Genomic DNA, 17,050 nt, shown 5'->3' on the forward strand with positions numbered 1-17,050 from the left:
AGTCCCATTTCTTCCTTTCTTCTTCTTCTGCTTTCTTTTTTTGGGGGGGCCCACACCCCCAGCATGAGAAAGTTCCCAGGCCAGGGATCGAACCTGTGCCACAAGCAGGGACAATGCCAGAACCTTAACCCGTTGCGCCACCAGAGAACTCCCATTTAGTTCCATTTTTGCACAGTGGAAGGTGAACCCTGAGGCTCAGGGGAGGCAGGAGAAGCAACATTCACCTTTATTCATTTCGTGTATGCATGCCCTCAGCCACTCATTCAAGAACTAACGTGGAAAAAAAAAAAAGGTTTTTTTGCTTTTTAGGGCCACACCCGCGGCATATGGGGTCCAATTGGAGCTACAGCTGCCGGCCTACACCACGGCCACAACAGCAACACGAGATCCGAGCCGCGTCTGTGACCTACACCGCAGCTCACGGCAACGCCGGATCCTTAACCCATGGAGCAAAGCCAGGGATCGAACCCGAATCCTCATGGATGCTAGTTGGGTTCATCAACAGCTGAGCCACGACAGGAGCTCCAAAAAGACAGATTTGAATGGGTCCTGACCCTGGACTCGCTCAAGCAGTAGGGGAAGACAGACAAGTTTGAGGTTTATCTGAAGGCAATGGGGAGCCATGGAAGGTTCTTGAGCAGGAAAGGGGCGGCGTCATTTAGATATCAGCACGATCCCTCTGAGGCCAGGGTAGGGAAGAGCTGGAAGGGAGAGGCTGGAGGCCCAGAGGAACTGTTGTGATGACTGGCAGAAGAGAGAACCAAGCCCTCTGCGGGAGGCAGCAGCCTCGGTGATGGAGGAGTCACTGAAGACACTTTCAGGAAGTAAGATGTGAGGGGAGGTGTGGTGGGTGGGGGAGGGAGGCGTCCGGAGAGACTCCCTGAGCCCCGACTCTAAGGGGTAAGAGTTTTGCCGGGGGAGTTGGGGGGGGGGCACGCAGAGGTGGTGAATGGGGGCCATCCCCCGGCCCCTCCGGCCCCCTCCCATTTGGGCTCTGAGACCTCACTTCCGCCCCGAGAGGCAGAAACCCCACCTCTGTCTCCGACTCAGAGCACATCTTTCCTGCCTGTGCCACTTCCTTGGAGGGACCAAGAGCCAGGTTCTTGCAGCTTTTGGAACAGAGACAGAAAACATTTTCTCCCTGAAGCGTGAGGCGTTATGGTGGCTTTAACTCTTCGGCTGGATCCACAGAAGCGGGGCGGAATGGGGACGGTCGTGCACCTTCTACCGCTTCTCAGGCTAGGCTTCTGGCCACCCACCAGATCGTGGATGGCTGGGCACCCTCCTCAGGGACCCAGTTGTCCTGACCTATGCCCGCAGGGCAGCCTCATGGGACCCGGAGCCGGAGCTGTGAGCGACAGAGGAGCTGATGAAAGCAGCGAGTCAAAGTGAAAATGGCTATCAGGCCTTCAGCCATTTGCTCTGATGGCAGAAGCAACGGCCTAAATGGAAAAAGCACTGCCTCCCCCACGTTCTGGAACAGTGCATGCCCGCTAAAGGAAAAACCTGATTCTAACTGTCACGGAAAAGATGATTCATGACACGCGTCAGGGAACGGGGAGGCACGCTCCATTCAAGACCACTGCAATCGGATGTGGGACCCCCGCGATGGGGTTTTGCAGCGGGGAAAAGAGAGCAGGCTCCACTCTGGATCCAACGAGGAGGAGTGGGAATTTATGGCCAAGGAACAGGGTGGTGGGGTCAGCGGATGGGAACTAAAGGAAATGTCAGAGGAAAAAGGGGGACTTCCCTTTGTGGCTCAGCGGTTAACAAACAACCAGTGAGGATGTGGGTTTGAACCCTGGCCTCCCTCAATGGGTTAAGAACCCGGCGTTGCCGTGATGAGCTGTGGTGTAGGTCGCAGGTGTAGCTTGGATCCCGCATTGCTGTGGCTGTGGTGTAGGCTGGCAGCTGTAACTCCAATTCAACCCCTAGCCTGGGCACCTCCATATGCCTCAGGTGCGGCCCAGAAAAGCAAAAAAAAGCAAAAAAAACAAAGCAAAACAAAACAAAACAAAAAAAACCCTCAAAACCCCAAACAAACAAAAAGAAACATCAGAGGGAAAAGGGGGGACACGGGCTAACCTGGCCTACCAGGCTTCTTGCTGAGGCTGGCCAGGCGTCAGACGGCTGGGGACTGGGGAAGGACGAGGAACGCTGTCAGATATCAAGGGCAGGGGATTCTGGTTCAAATGACTTAGCAGGATTCTTGAAAAAAAAAAAAAGGATGATTCAAAGATGGAGCCAAGAGTTCCCCTTGTGGTGCAGCGGAAACGAATCTGACTAGTATCCATGAGGATACAGGTTCGATCCCTGGCCTGGCTCAGGGGTAAAGGATCCGGTGTTGTCGTGAGCTGTGGTGTAGGTCGCAGACACAGCTCAGATCTGGTGTTGCTGTGGCTGGGGTGTAGGCCGACAGCTTCAGCTCCAATTAGACCCCTAGCCTGGGAACCTCCATATGCTGTGGGTGTGGCCCTCAAAAGCACAAAGCCAAACCAAACAACAACAACAAAAAAACCCAAAGGTGGATGCAGAAGTCCAAAAGTCAAGCAGGCATTGAAACTGAACTCTGAGGGCTTGGCTAGAGCTTAGTCAAGGGGAGAATCTGTGCTGAGCATCAGATGGGCCGGCACAGACATGGGGCTCATCTCCTGAGGACAGAGCCTGAACAAAAGCTCTAGCAGTCTGCGGAGAGCACCTATGGGCCTCTGGAGGAGGTTGAAGTGGCACCAGATTCTTTCTTCCAGGTTTTTTTTTTGGGGGGGAGGGCTGGGGAGGGGGAAGCTGCACCCTTAGCATATGGAAGTTCCCAGGCTAGGAGTGGAATCGGAGCTATGGCTGCCAGCCTACACCACAGCCACAGCAACATGGGATCTGAGTCGCATCTGTGACCTACACCACAGCTCCCAGCGACACCGGATCCTTAACCCATTAAGCAAGGCCAGGGATCAAACCCACATCCTCATGGATCCTAGTTGGGTTCTTAACCCACTGAGCCATGGCAGGAACGCCATCTTTCTTCCAGGTTTTGATGGGGTCTGTGGCCAGATTACACAGTCGGCTGCCCACCTCCAGGATCTGAAGGTGGACGTAAAAGTCGGTCCAGACAAATCCATGGGTTGGAATGAAAAGGATGGGAGGCTCGGGCTCTTCTTCAGCGTCACTGCTGAAGGTCACAAATTGCACCTGTGTCCCCCTCCAGGGACCGCTACATGAAACCCAGGTTCTGACTGCAGCCCCACCCAGACACCTCTCCCTCACATCTGTTGCCCTCGCAGTGGTGATCCCAGCGGCGGCCGCATCTCGGGGCCGCAGACGATCATCCTGGGACTCGCCTGACACCGTCTGCTGAGCCTCTCCCAGCCTGGAGGTGGGAGTGTCCACGTAAGAGAGCTGGAGACGCTCTCTGGGTTGAAGTGTTTGGTCCTGTGTCAAACTTCTGCCCTCGACAGAAATAAACACCCCTCTCCCTCCAGCCACTGTGGGGGAAATGAAAGCTGAGCTCTTCTCCCCTGGAACCACAGGTGGGGGGACTCTTCCTTCTTCTTGTACCCCGAAACCCCACCTCTCACCTCCTGAAGACCAAGCCCCACTTCTCTGAAGACAGACAGACGTGGAGTTTGGGGGCCTATCTTCCTCCAATAGGTTTCTTGGAGCCTAGGGCAGACAGAGATAGGGAGGCTTTTATCCTATTCATAGCAGGCACCCAAGCCTCTCCCAAGGCGCCTGCCCATCAGAATCCATCCCCAGGAGCTCCTTTCATGGATCAGTGGTTAACGAACCCGACTAGCATCCATGAGGATGTGGCGTTGATCCCTGGCCTCACTCAATGGGTTAAGGATCTGGCGCTCCTGTGAGCTGCGGTGTAGGTTGCAGATGCTGCCCAGATAGGGCGTTGCTGTGGCTGTGGCTGTGGTATAGGCCAGCAGCTGCAGCTTCAATTGGGAATTAGCCTGGGACCTTCCATATGCCACAGGCGTAGCCCTAAAAAGAAAAAAAGAGAGAGAGAGAAAGGAATCGATCTATAGTGGGATTGCTCTTTCCAGCCAAGACACGGCTTTGGTCTCCAGGAAGGCGGGGGCAGCGCTGTCTGAGGTGCTGAAACGGGATTGCGTCTGGAGTTGAACAAATGGATTGTGCACAGGGGTCTGACTAGACAAGAACCAGAGTGGGACCTCAAGCTGGACTGGACCCACCTAGGAAGGAGAAAAGCATGGAGGGGCCGACCCTCTGGTCTGGGGGCTTATCTTCTCCCGAGCCGCTCCTCCTTCCCTCTTCTTTATCCTCTGCAAAGTCCTGTGGGCTCTGCCAAGTCACTGAATCAAAGCCAGCAGCAGCCTCCCCTCTAGACTTCTTGTTATGTGAGAAAAATAAAGCCCTGTTTGTTAAGGTTCCTGAAAGGCAGCTTTTTTGTAACTTAGAGTCAAATGCATTTCTAATCGGTACAGTGTGTGTAAGTGATTCTGTTGGAGAAACACGACATTTTCCAAAACTGCCCTACTCATTTAAATCTCCAGACAGGACTTCCCTGGTGGTGGTTAAGGATCTGGCATTGTCACTGCTGTGGTTCTGGTTTTAGCTGTGGTACAGGTTCAGTCCCTGGCCCAGGAACTTCCACATGCCTTGTGTGTGGCCGAAAATAGAGTAAAATAATTATTAAAAAATAAATTGGGAGTTCCCGTCGTGGCGCAGTGGTTAACGAATCCGACTAGGAGCCATGAGGTTGCGGGTTCGGTCCCTGCCCTTGCTCAGTGGGTTAACGATCCAGCGTTGCCGTGAGCTGTGCTGTAGGTTGCAGACGCGGCTCGGATCCCGCGTTGCTGTGGCTCTGGCGTAGGCCGGTGGCTGCAGCTCCGACTCGACCCCTAGCCTGGGAACCTCCATATGCCGCGGGAGTGGCCCAAGAAATAGCAACAACAACAACAACAACAACAAAATAATAAATTGTAAAAAAATAAAAATGAAAATAAAAATAAAGAAAAAAAGGAGTTCCCGTCGTGGCGCAGTGGTTGACGAATCCGACTAGAAACCATGAGGTTGCGGGTTCGATCCCCGCCCTTGCTCAGTGGGTTAAGGATCGGGCATTGCCGTGAGCTGTGGTGTAGGTTGCAGACGCGGCTCGGATCCCACGTTGCTGTGGCTCTGGCATAGGCTGGTGGCTACAGCTCCGATTCGACCCCTAGCCTGGGAACCTCCACATGCCTTGGGAGCGGCCCAAGAAATGGCAAAAAGACAAAAAAAAAAAAAAGGAAAGAAAGAAAGAAAGAAAAAGAAACTGACAGTAGTTATTTCTGGTTGAGAAAAGTCAGCAAGTATGACCCGAATGTACAGAGTTGGGCTGCAGTGAGGGAGATGCCTGGCAGACAAGAGACTCTGTCCCTCTGAGCTTCTGTGTCCTGCCAGTCCACAACCTCATCCATACTCCTCTAGGACCCTCTGATCCTGTGGGAAAATGCAAGAGGAGATTATGGGCTATGGCTGCAGAGAAGTCGCAACGTAGAGCAATATCAAGACTTCAACTCTGTGAAGAGAGCTTAATACATTCCCTGGCTGTACGGAATAATTCTTTGAAAATGGCTGCCTCCTCACAAAATTCCTTAGCGCGCGGCCATGCTGTCCTCCTAGCAATCCCTGAAACACCGCGGAGTGACACGTCAAGATAACCAGTGGCGGCGGGTGGCTTCAAAAGTTCTAGGGTGCATGCGCAAGTTCAAACCCCGCCCCAAATCCCGACTGGGGTCCAAACCGGAAGTGGCCCAGAGCGGCCATTTCGCTTGTGTTGGCAACTGTCCTAATCCGTTTATCGCCTGCGGGACGCCGAGGTGATTTGGAGTATTAGTAATAGGGACGCTGTGGGGTCCTTGAGAGGAAATCGACTTGGTGTGAATGAAGTGGGGGTTGGGGGCCGAGTGATGGGGTCTGTGGGACGAATAATGCCGGGACTGTGTTGCGAGTGGTGGGGATCTGTCGGGTGAGCAATGGGGTTCTTAGTGACGGGGGCCAGGGGAGTAAGTGGGGTTTTCTAACTTAAGCTGGATGCTTGGCTCCTCAACTTTAAACCTTTCTTTGCAGTAGTTTGTGTAAATTCAAAAGTATCTTTATAATTTAAATTCCAAGTGTACTTCAATATCAGCTTTTATCTAACTGGCCCTGTAAAACTTGCTCACTTGGGGACAGTGAACGTACGTTTTAACAGGGCTTTGACAGTTGGTGCCGGGAGCTCTACAGGGAAGTGATCGCTGCTTGGAGGACTGTCGGAGGCAGTGATTGATTGGGAGCAGGAGCGTCACGGATTGGAGGACACTGAGGGTCATATTGTAACACACTGTGGGGGGGACACCACAGTGATGGAGGACCTATGAAATCAGGAAAGTGGGTTGCTAAGGGTAGCATACGGAACCAGTCGACTGGAGGCCTAGGAGGTTAGTGATGGGGGTTTGTGAAGGTGACTGCACTGCTTTCTGGACGTGGGTGTTGGAGTCCTTTGAGAATGGATGAGTGGGTCAGTGTTGGTCGCTGTGCACACGGTGAGGGTTGGTGATTGGCAACTGAGCAAATTAATGATAGTTTCCTATTGGGGTGCACTATCTGGAACCCTGTATTGGGGATTATTTGGGGGAGGAGTGCTGTGGAAAGCACACTCACTGGAAGCCATTTGTTGGCAGTCAGAGTAGGAAGGATTTCAGAAGCTTGGCCCAGGGTGACTGAGAAGCATTTCATGACCTTCTGTGGTCTAAGCACTGGGAATTTCTGGAGATCATTGTGGTCAATTATTGCTTGAATGTGGTGGGTAGAGGGAGGGAAGTGAACAGAGGGGGTAAGTGAACAGCCAAGAAATGGTAAGTGATTGGGTGTCCTGGGTGGGGCCTGTCTGCAGGCTTTCCAGGTCCAAGTGGGGTGGAGTACAATGAACTTAAGTTCTATTTTTGTCAGAAAAGGCTGAACTGTCTACATTGTGGATAGGCACTGAAGCATCCAACTCGAAGCCTGAGTTCTCTAAAAGCAACAAGAAATGCAAATGATGTTTCTGGAAGCTGACCATATAGTTGTCACTGCAACTGTGTGCAGTTTAAATTGAGGCAGACTCATTCCTTGTATCTCCCTTTGCAGACCGAGTGCCCTTAAGGCAAATTACATGGTAGCACCCGTCTTGTTTCCTCATCCACAAAATACATATAATAGTGATGATAACATGTAGCTGACAGGGTTGTGTGAAAATTAAAGGTACCTAAAACCTGACTCTGCAACTTGCTGATTTATTTGTTTACCATGTGCCAGGCAGGTGCAGAGGGCCTGACAAGCTTCATCCTTCTAAGTTCCTCAGTGCTTTTGATAAATGCCTTCTCTTCATCTTGAAACTGCAAATAAAGTAGTATCTTCATCTTCTTGTGGTTAAAAGATGTCAGAGTTGCAATTAAATCTTCAGTTTAGTCTAACTCTCTTCATTTTTCCTTACTTTTTACCCGTTAGTTTTTCTGCATTTTGTCTACCCTAATGTCTAGCACAGTGAGCCTTCAGCAAATGGCCCTCAGAAGTTCACGTGGAGAGAACAGCAGATGGGTAACTACGTGGTCCTTGCGTTTGCAGGATTTCTGGGGTCTCTGCAGAGCCCCTGCCTCAGGCCGCATCACTGAGGCTGCAGGATCTCCCTTCACACCCCAGCCCGACTCTTCCCAGCAGTTCTGATAGGACTGATCGGAGCCTCCTGATATCCAACCAACTCCAGGCTCCTGGGAAAAGTGGAGTTGTCGGCAAAAGAGACCAAGAGTCGAAGCCCAGAAGGGCCATGCTTGCTGATGGGAATTTGCCCCAGAGGCCCCAGGGCTTGGGTCCAGAGGAGCTGGATGTGTCATGTGAGGTAAGCCATGTGTCATGTGAGGTAAGCCATGTGTCATGTCAGGACCAGTTCTCCAGAACGGCCAGGGCAGAGGAAGCTTCACTGGCCCAGATGTCTTTGCTCACAGAAGGAGGATGTGCTGGACCAAAGGGTTGGCCCCAGGGCAAAGGAAGAAGAAAAGGCAGCCCTGGCCACAGGCAGGGGAATACTGCCTCCTTCCTGCTCAGCACTGGCGAAGACCCTTCAACCTCCATCCTCCATCCTCCGCTGGGCCTTTGCATGTTCTCAGCTGATCCCCATCTGCCTCCTCCTCTCCTGCGGGGATTGGCTGGTTTCTCCTGCGCCCTCCTCGTTTATAGTCATAGGATCCTAGAGCAAAAACCGGCATTCGAGGACCACACGGTTTTGCCTGTTCTAGAAGATGAAGAAAAGCGCCAGAGAACAGCATTTCCCAATTGCCCTATTTGCATGTTTTTAAAATAACGACCCACCCTTAAGACCTCATTTTAACTGTGTTGCCTCCTTGAAGACCATGTATCTTCAAATACAGGCATGCAAGGAAGTTCTAGAGATGAGGACTTGGCGTTATGGATGCAGGACAGCATCACTGTCCTTTGATGGGTTTAGATTCAAAGTCACGGATGTGTTGTTTTAAAAAGGAATATAATACTGTAAATCAACTATACCTCAATAAAATATGAAACAAAAAATAAACACAAAAAGGTATAATAAATATGGGGCTTATTACCAACCAATATATGCTGAGATTATGTATTTCAATAATATCTAAAAATCATGTCAACCTGACAGAAACATTTGCAACAGAAAACATTAAAAGACACAGGAGGCATATGGAGGTTCCCAGGCTAGGAGTTGAATTGGAACTACAGCTGCCGGCCTACACCACAGCCACTGTAATGGAGGATCTGAGGCATGTCTGCAACCTACACCACAGCTCACGGCAACGCAGGATCCTTAACCCACTGAGTGAGGCCAGGGATTGAACCTGGAACATCATGGTTCCTAGTCAGATTTGTTTCAGCTCTGCCACAACGGGAACTCCCATTGTTGCTTTAATTTGTATTTTTTAGTAAGCAGGAATTTTTTCCCCGAAGTTTTATTGGTCAATTATTTTTGTGATTTCTTCTTGTCCTTCAGTGATTTATATTTTGGTGTGTCTTAAGTCTCTGGTCATTCAGATATCTTTGCTCACAGTTTATCTTGCTAGGCATCTACATAAAACCAGCTGTCCCCACTGTCTTTACTCCTAAAATCCACCTCCTTAGAGGCAATTAATTTTTACCCTTTTACTGAAATATTCTGGTACTTATGTCCTAACCCTTTATTGACATCCTTAGATAGCTCCTCCTCAGATTCCCAGGTTTCTGTTTTGCCTTCTGTTATATACTCTCATGACAAGCCTGAGCAGGAAGTTGCCCTCTGCTCCACAGGGCTTCAGCAGCATCCTTCTGGAACAGCTCTGAGCACTGTGGAGTCAGGTCCTCCAACCAAGAGCCTTCAAGTCACGTGGCTCAGTGTCTCATTTTAAGGGGTCTGTCAGTAGGCTGAAAGGTTCACCCCCGGGGATCTTGTTTTATCCGTTGCTGCTTCTGTTCCAGTGAAGTCTTTCCAAGGACAGGGCCAAAAAAAAGTCCCTTACCTAAGGTTAATACTCTTAGATTGTTACCCTAAGACTCACAGCCCTGCACTGGGGTTGTTTCATAACAACTAATATGGAAACTCACACTGGCCACTGTGACTCCATTTTTAATTCCTTAACATAGCATAAATTTGGAGTTTCACAGAGAGAGTAGGAATCATAACACCAAAGAAGCCACATCATAACAGAGCTTCTGTCCCAATGTAGTTTGGAAGTGTTCTGGAGATCTTTGAACCCCATCCTTTTGAGTTTTTATGGAGGCTTCATGATATAGGCATGACTGATTGAATCACTGGCCATTGACCACAGCCCTTCTCCCTTTCCCAGAGGTCAGCAGTTGAGACTGAACGTTCCAACCTTCTAATCACAAGGTTGGTTTCTCTGACGACCAGGCTCCATCCTTAGGTGCTTTCCAAAAGTCACCTCATTAACACAGCAAGTGATATCTTTATTACTTTCCTTATAGGAAATTACAAGGGTTTTAGGAGCTCTGTGCCAGATACAGGGTTGAGGACCAAATATACATTTCTTACTATAAATTACAAGTACACAACAGATGGTAGGATATTTCTATAATTTTTTTTGGATGTGCCTGCAGCATGTGGAAGTTCCTGAGCCAGGGATCAAACCCATGCTATAGCTGCAACCAGAGCCACAGGAGTGACAGTGCTGGATCTTTAACTTGCTGAGCCATAAGGGAACACCTCTGTAGTTTTTTTTAAACCCACAAAATACAGTATGAAACAGGTAGTTAGTGGGAAGCCATATGTATCTTGACAAAAAAGCCATTAAAAACATATCCTTGTATGTAACTGCCCCATTCACCAATGATGACTAATTCATATTGAGCTGGGGTGTGCTGTTACAGGAGTCACTGTCATTTGAGGATGTGACCATGGACTTCAGCAGGGAGGAGTGGCTTCAGCTGGACCCTGCCCAGAGACGCCTGTACCAGGACGTGATGCTGGAGATCTACAGCCACCTCTTCTCAGTGGGTGAGCATACCTGACCTGGGGCTCTGGGGCAGCCTTCTTGAGGAGTGTCCTTCCTTCCTGTGGTACCCAGTGGGACAGCTGAAGAATGTAATCACTTTGCCCTCACTTTGTCCCAAACTGTCCATTCCTTTTGGGCATCGAGTGTTACTTTGTTCTAGAGAAAGATGCTGACTTTTCTGATGTGCCAGGCTTCACTGAATGGCCTCTAAAGCCCCAGACCACATCCAAACGCAGTATCCTTTCTTATTCACAGGGTATCATATCCCCAACCCAGAGGTCATTTTCAGCACAGAAAAAGGCGAAGAGCCGTGGATGGGGGCAGCTGAACGCCGACATCAGAGGTATCAAGGTGAGTGACCGTTAAGCCGTGTAGATCTTTGAGGGGCCGTTATTCAGCTGACCACACTTACCCATTTCCCCTGGGGTAGACACTCAGGTTACTCCTACTCCTAGTTTCTCAGCAGATGCTGCCACACTTTATTACACAAATGTTCTGTAGGGGCCGACATAAAGAATTTCCCAATACTGGGGAGTGGGATTTGCCTGATCACTGGATATGACTAAGTAAACCATATGGCTACACTCAACTTGGCTAAGTAAACCATACGGCACTTCAGGTGGGCTGCACAGCCTGCACTCCCCTGTGGGAATGTGCAAGGATGCACATTTGTGCGTCTTCTTGCTGGCGCTTAATATTAATCAAAGTTCTCCTTTATGGCCCATGTTATGATTGGGCTGTCTCTTATTTTAAATTTCATTTTTCTAATAACTAAACAATAAGAGCATCTCAGCACATGGATTTTCCATCCATTTGTTGCTTCTGTCCATAAAATTTTACATCCATAGAATTTTCCAAAGGTCTTTTTTCCTTTTTACTTGCTCCCTGAATTCATCAGTTTCTTTCTATGGTGGATCTTTCTTCTTTACCCTTAACTGCTGCCTCCAGCTTGGGGCCCTGTACTGCCCTCTGGTCATCCTTTCATAGAGGAATGACCTTAAAGGGCCCTTCTATTCTCAACACTTAGGTGTCCATTTTTTTCCTGATGATCCGTGCATCAGCCCCTCCAGTCCCGTGCCTAAACTGTGTTCTCTTATGGACTGACTCACTTCCTTTATTCTTGGAGATCAGCTCTTAGAATCATTACACACATCAGAAATTCTTCTCACGTTATACATTTTGTCAGATTCCTGTGTTTTTTGGCTCTTCTATCTCAGTCTTCTTGTCATTTTAGAAATTCTGCCATTTTTTCTTTTTGAAAGTGCAACTGAGTTGACCCTTTTTCTTAATTCCAGTGGCGTCACCATTAACCAGCTCCCTAGTTTCTCATGGTTAGATTATTTTGTTCCTAATAGGATTTGTGGATTCCAGTTATCATGAGTTCAGTCAAGAGGCAGTGATAGATTATTATTTTTTTTTGTCTTTTGTCTTTTTTACGGCCTCACCCAAGGCATATGGAGGTTCTCAGGATAAGGGTCTATCTAATAGGAGCTGTAGCTGCCAGCCTACACCACAGCAATGCCAGATCCAAGCCGCGTCTGTGACCTGAACCACAGCTCACAGCAACGCTGGATCCTTAACCCACTGAGAAAGGTCAGGGATTGACCCTGCACCCTCATGGTTCCTGGTCAGATTCGTTTCTGCTGCACCACGATGGGAACTCCTGCAGTGGTAGATTTTTATTGCCCCAAAGATTGATATTTTCTTTTTTTCTCAGATTTTGATGCCCCCCCAAAATGATAAAAAATAGAGTATTCTCACTTTAAAAAAAAAAATGAAAGATGACTGAGGTTTGGGGACAGGACAACGGTCTGGGATACAGTTTATCCAAGTGACTTGCAAGAGAAAGGAAACAAGATGTGATGGTCTTATCATGCTCGAGTATTTAAATTCTCTGGTGGGATGAGGTAATAGTAAATTTAAGCCACTTTATAAAAAGAATCTGCTGTGTCTTCTGTTCTGTATAGTAAATTGGATGATCAGTGACTCCCATTCTTAGTAAAAAATGGTGTATCAAGTAGCAGAAGGCTGAAAATTATAACAAAGAGACCAAGGTCTAGTACAGTAATTTCTAGAGTAACTTCTCCCTGTAAAACAGTTCTGAGAGGCAGGTAAGCAGGAAGCCTTACGTTTTGTTTTCATTCAGGTGTTGAGGTTTTTCTCCTGCCACTGCTGTACAATTTCTTTCTTTTTTTTTTTTTTTTTGTCATTTCTTGGGCCACTCCCGAGGCATATGGAGGTTCCCAGGCTAGGGGTCCAATCGGAGCTGTAGCTGCTGGCCTACGCCAGAGCCACAGCAATGCGGGATCCGAGCCGCGTCTGCAACCTACACCACAGCTCACAGCAACGCCAGATCGTCAACCCACTGAGTAAGGGCAGGGACCGAACCCGCAACCTCATGGTTCCTAGTCGGATTCGTTAACCACCGCGCCACGATGGGAACTCCCTGCTGTACAATTTCTTATGACACTGTCAATCTGCAGGACTGAATGCACTGCATCCAAAGCCAAGTTCTACTAGGCCCAGATGGGATGGAGGGTATTGAGAAGCTGTGATTTACTACTCTGGCCAGAAGTGGTACATAATACTGTATGCACTTGCCATCAGCAAAAACAGATCTCACTGTCACATGTCACTGCAGAGGAAATTGTGAGCTGTTATGTGGCTTGGCTGCCATAGACCTGGCCACAGTTAAGCCCTGTGGAAGAAGGGGTGAACCAGAGTCTAGGGGACAGCTTGCTTGTCCAGTCTTCCAAGTACCCTTGCTGGGATATGCATATTCCCAAGTTCAAGGAGACAAACTTCAGTTTCATGGAGAGTTGAGCACTTGGGCATGGGTGTTTTTTCACTGCTTGGCTATGTCAGGATTGATGCTTTAGCAGTCCTTCTGAGGATATACAGGCCTGATGAACTGGTTTTATTTCTAGCAAGTGAGAATAAGCTGGGAGATGAGTGACAATTTAGATCTGAAAGCTAATGAAGGCAGATGGTCCCTGACTTATGGTGGTTCCACTTAAGATTTTTCAACTTTACAGTGTTGCAAAAAGTACAACATATACGTCTGGCAGAAACCCTATGTGTTGTGACTTTTGACCTTTTCCCAGGCTAATGATTTGCAGTATGACACTCTTGTGACGCTAGGCAGCAGCAGTGATCAGTGGCTTCCAGTCAGCCGTGTGATCACAAAGGGAACAAACAATACGCTTACAACCCTTCCGTTCCCAGACAGCCATTCTGTTTTTCATCTGCACTACAGTATTCAGTAAGTTACATGAGATATGTAACACTTTATTATAAATAGGCCCTGTATTAGATGCCTTTGCCCAAGTGTAGGCTAACATAAGTGCTTTGAGCATGTTTAAGTTGGGATAAACTATGATGTTTAGTATGTATTCGGGGTATTTTCAACTTATGGGGAGTTGATCAGGACATACCCCGTTGTGAGTTGAGGAAGTTTTACACTCTGAGCCCCCTCCCTCAAGCTTTGGCTCTTGACAGATGCTGCCCTATGACCCCTTGTCTATTTTATCCTGTAGTCATCCTGCTAGATATGAAGACCACCTACGTAACTGGAGCCAGGTTGCCTTTGTTGAACTCTAACTTCCCCAAGGGTGAGGGAAGTGATTCTGTCCAATTACTTAACCATCCTGTGTTTCCTTTCCTTCATGTGTAAAAATAGAGATAATAAGTAGTTACCTCATGGGGCTGTTGTGAGGATGGAATGAGCTTAGGTGTGCATCACATAGAACACTGCCTGGCAGATGCTCCATGCTGTACAGATACATGCCTGACATATAATAAGGGTTGTGCAACTATTTCCTCTTGTTGTCACCATCAGCACCACCACTGTGATTTATTATGTGACTCAGCAGTTTCCTTTTGCTCAGAATCTCAGTCAGCTCTGTGTGACTTCCCCTCTAACCTTTGCTAACTGTTCACAGTGTCTGTTCCTCTTTTTCTCCTTCTAGATGGGGAGCTTGGGGTTGAAACCCTACAACAGGAGTTTTCTGAAAATGCTTCATCTCACAATGAGATGGTGGGTGAAGTCACCAGAGACGGCTCCTGGCGTTCCATTTTAGAGGAACTGTGGGAAGAAGCTGACCAAAGAAAGAGAGACCAGGAAAATCAAAATAAACCTTCACATCAGGGGGCTCTCCTTGATAAGAAAAAACGGAACACAGAGAGGGACCATGAATACAGGGACCCTGGGAAAATCATCCTTATGAGGCCCCACCTTGTTTCTTTACTAAAAAGACCTCCTAAACATGGCTCATGTGCACAAAGGTTGAAGCCTATCCTAGAAGTAAGTCAAAATCAAAGCAATATTTCAAAACACCCTGATGAGACTCTTGGATCTGGGCCGCTCTTCACCCACAGCTCTTCCAACACCAGCTGCAAGAACACGCATACAGGAGAGAATGTCCATGACAGTAACCCATGTACGAAAATCTTCAGCCATGAACAGCCACTCACACGACATCAAGTTCATACTCAGGCAAGACCAGCTAGGTGCACCGAATGTGGGAGGGATTTCACTCCAAAGTCGTACCTCCTTGAGCAACAGAGATTCCATAGCGTAGAAAACCTCCAGGAATGCAGTAAATGTGGAAAGGCCTTCACCCCACAACCAAAACTTGGTGTCTCTGTGACAGGCCATGCAGGTAACATACCTTATATATGTAAGGAATGTGGAAAGGTCTTCGTTCAAAGGTCAGAGCTGGTTACACACCAGAAAACTCACACTAGAAAGAGGCCCCATAAATGCCAGGAGTGTGGAAAAGCCTTTTCCCAGATGTTATCTCTCTTCAGACATCAGAGAACTCATACTAGGGAAAAGCTCTACGAATGCAGTGAATGTGGGAAAGGCTTCTCTCAGAATTCGACACTTAACATACATCAGAAAATTCATACCGGGGAGCGGCAGTATGTATGCGGTGAATGTGGGAAGGCCTTCACCCAGAAGTCAACGCTCAGCTTGCACCAGAGGATCCATTCAGGGGAGAAGTCCTATGTGTGTATTGAATGTGGCCAGGGTTTTATCCAGAAGGCACACCTGACTGTACATCAAAGAAGCCACACAGGAGAGAAACCTCATCAGTGCCATAACTGCGGGAAGTCCTTCATTTCCAAGTCACAGCTAGATATACATCATCGAATCCATACAGGGGAGAAACCTTATGAATGTCGTGACTGTGGGAAAACCTTCACCCAAAAGTCACACCTCAACATACACCAGAACATTCACACTGGCGAAAGATACCACGTGTGCAGTGAATGTGGGAAGGCCTTCAACCAGAAGTCAATACTCCGCATGCACCAGAGAATTCACACTGGAGAGAAGCCTTACAAATGCAGCGACTGTGGGAAAGCCTTTACTTCCAAGTCACAGTTCAGAGAGCATCAGCGAATCCACACTGGAGAGAAACCCTACGTGTGCACTGCATGTGGGAAGGCTTTCAATGGTAGGTCAAATTTCCATAAACATCAGATGACTCACACTAGAGAGAGAACTTTTGCCTGTTACAGGTGTGGGGATGCCTTCCTCCAGAAGTCAGAGTTGATTACACATCAGAGAACTCACATTGGAGAAAAACTTTATGAGTGCTGTGACTGCGGGAAATCCTTCAGCAAGAAACCACAACTCAAAGTGCATCAACGAATTCACACAGGAGAGAGACCTTATGTATGTTCTAAGTGTGGGAAGACCTTCAACAACAGGTCAAATTTTAATAAACACCAAACAACTCATACCAGAGACAAATTGTACAAGAAGCAATTATTCTGTGAAAGGCTTTATCCAGAAATCAATTCCTAGTTATTAGCATCAGAACATACATAAGTGAAACAAACCCTCTGAATTTTTTTCTTTTTTTTTTTCTTTTGGTCATGCCTGTGGCATACAGAAATTCCTGGGCCAGAAACTGAACCTAAGCCATAGCAGTAACCTGAGCCACAGCAGTGACAGTGCCAAGTTATTAGCCACCAGAGAACTCCCTATATCTCTTGCAGAAAAAAATCTTTATGAGTCAGATTTAGTCATGTTATAGAATTCATGCTTCAGAAAAACTCTAGGAATTGAGCATGTTGAGTCTAGCCTGTCAGTAAGTTACACATTATTTTATATGAAGGAAATTAGTCAGAAAAGAACTTAAGAGAGAGTGGAAAAGTCCATACTTGTACTAACCTCATTAAAAATTGTAAAATTCCTCAGGAAGAAACCCTAATACATTGAGAAAAGAGTTTGTGCAGAATCTAGTACAAGCCAGATTGTTACCAGATTATTTACAGGAAAGTTTGTGGGAAATTTATATTAATGATAATCCTGTTTAATGTGGGATTTTTTTTTTTTTTTTTTTTTTTGCCACACCTGCAGCATATGGAAGTTCCCAGGCCAGGGATCAAATCTGAGCTGCAGCTGTGATCTACACCAGAGCTGCAGCAACACGGAATCCTTAACCCACTCTGCTGGGCCTGGGATTGAACCCACACCACCCCAAGAGACACCACCAGATCTTTAATCTGTTGCACTAGCATGGGAACTCCTGGATAGCAATAGTTTT

General features: G+C 47.8%; 1 protein-coding gene across 1 annotated transcript; it reads left to right on the plus strand.

The window, feature by feature from the left end:
* The first annotated feature begins 5,741 nt into the window (after positions 1-5,741).
* ZNF175 (zinc finger protein 175) lies at positions 5,742-16,399 on the plus strand. The gene is given in 6 exon segments (XM_047790256.1): positions 5,742-5,822; positions 7,588-7,858; positions 10,366-10,492; positions 10,746-10,841; positions 14,459-16,260; positions 16,262-16,399. Coding segments are annotated over 5 exon segments (2,148 nt in total). The 5' UTR covers positions 5,742-5,822; positions 7,588-7,786; the 3' UTR covers positions 16,313-16,399.
* The last annotated feature ends 651 nt before the right edge of the window (positions 16,400-17,050 follow it).

Source organism: Phacochoerus africanus, chromosome 8, assembly GCF_016906955.1.
Source record: "Phacochoerus africanus isolate WHEZ1 chromosome 8, ROS_Pafr_v1, whole genome shotgun sequence".
Classification (NCBI taxonomy): domain Eukaryota; kingdom Metazoa; phylum Chordata; class Mammalia; order Artiodactyla; family Suidae; genus Phacochoerus; species Phacochoerus africanus.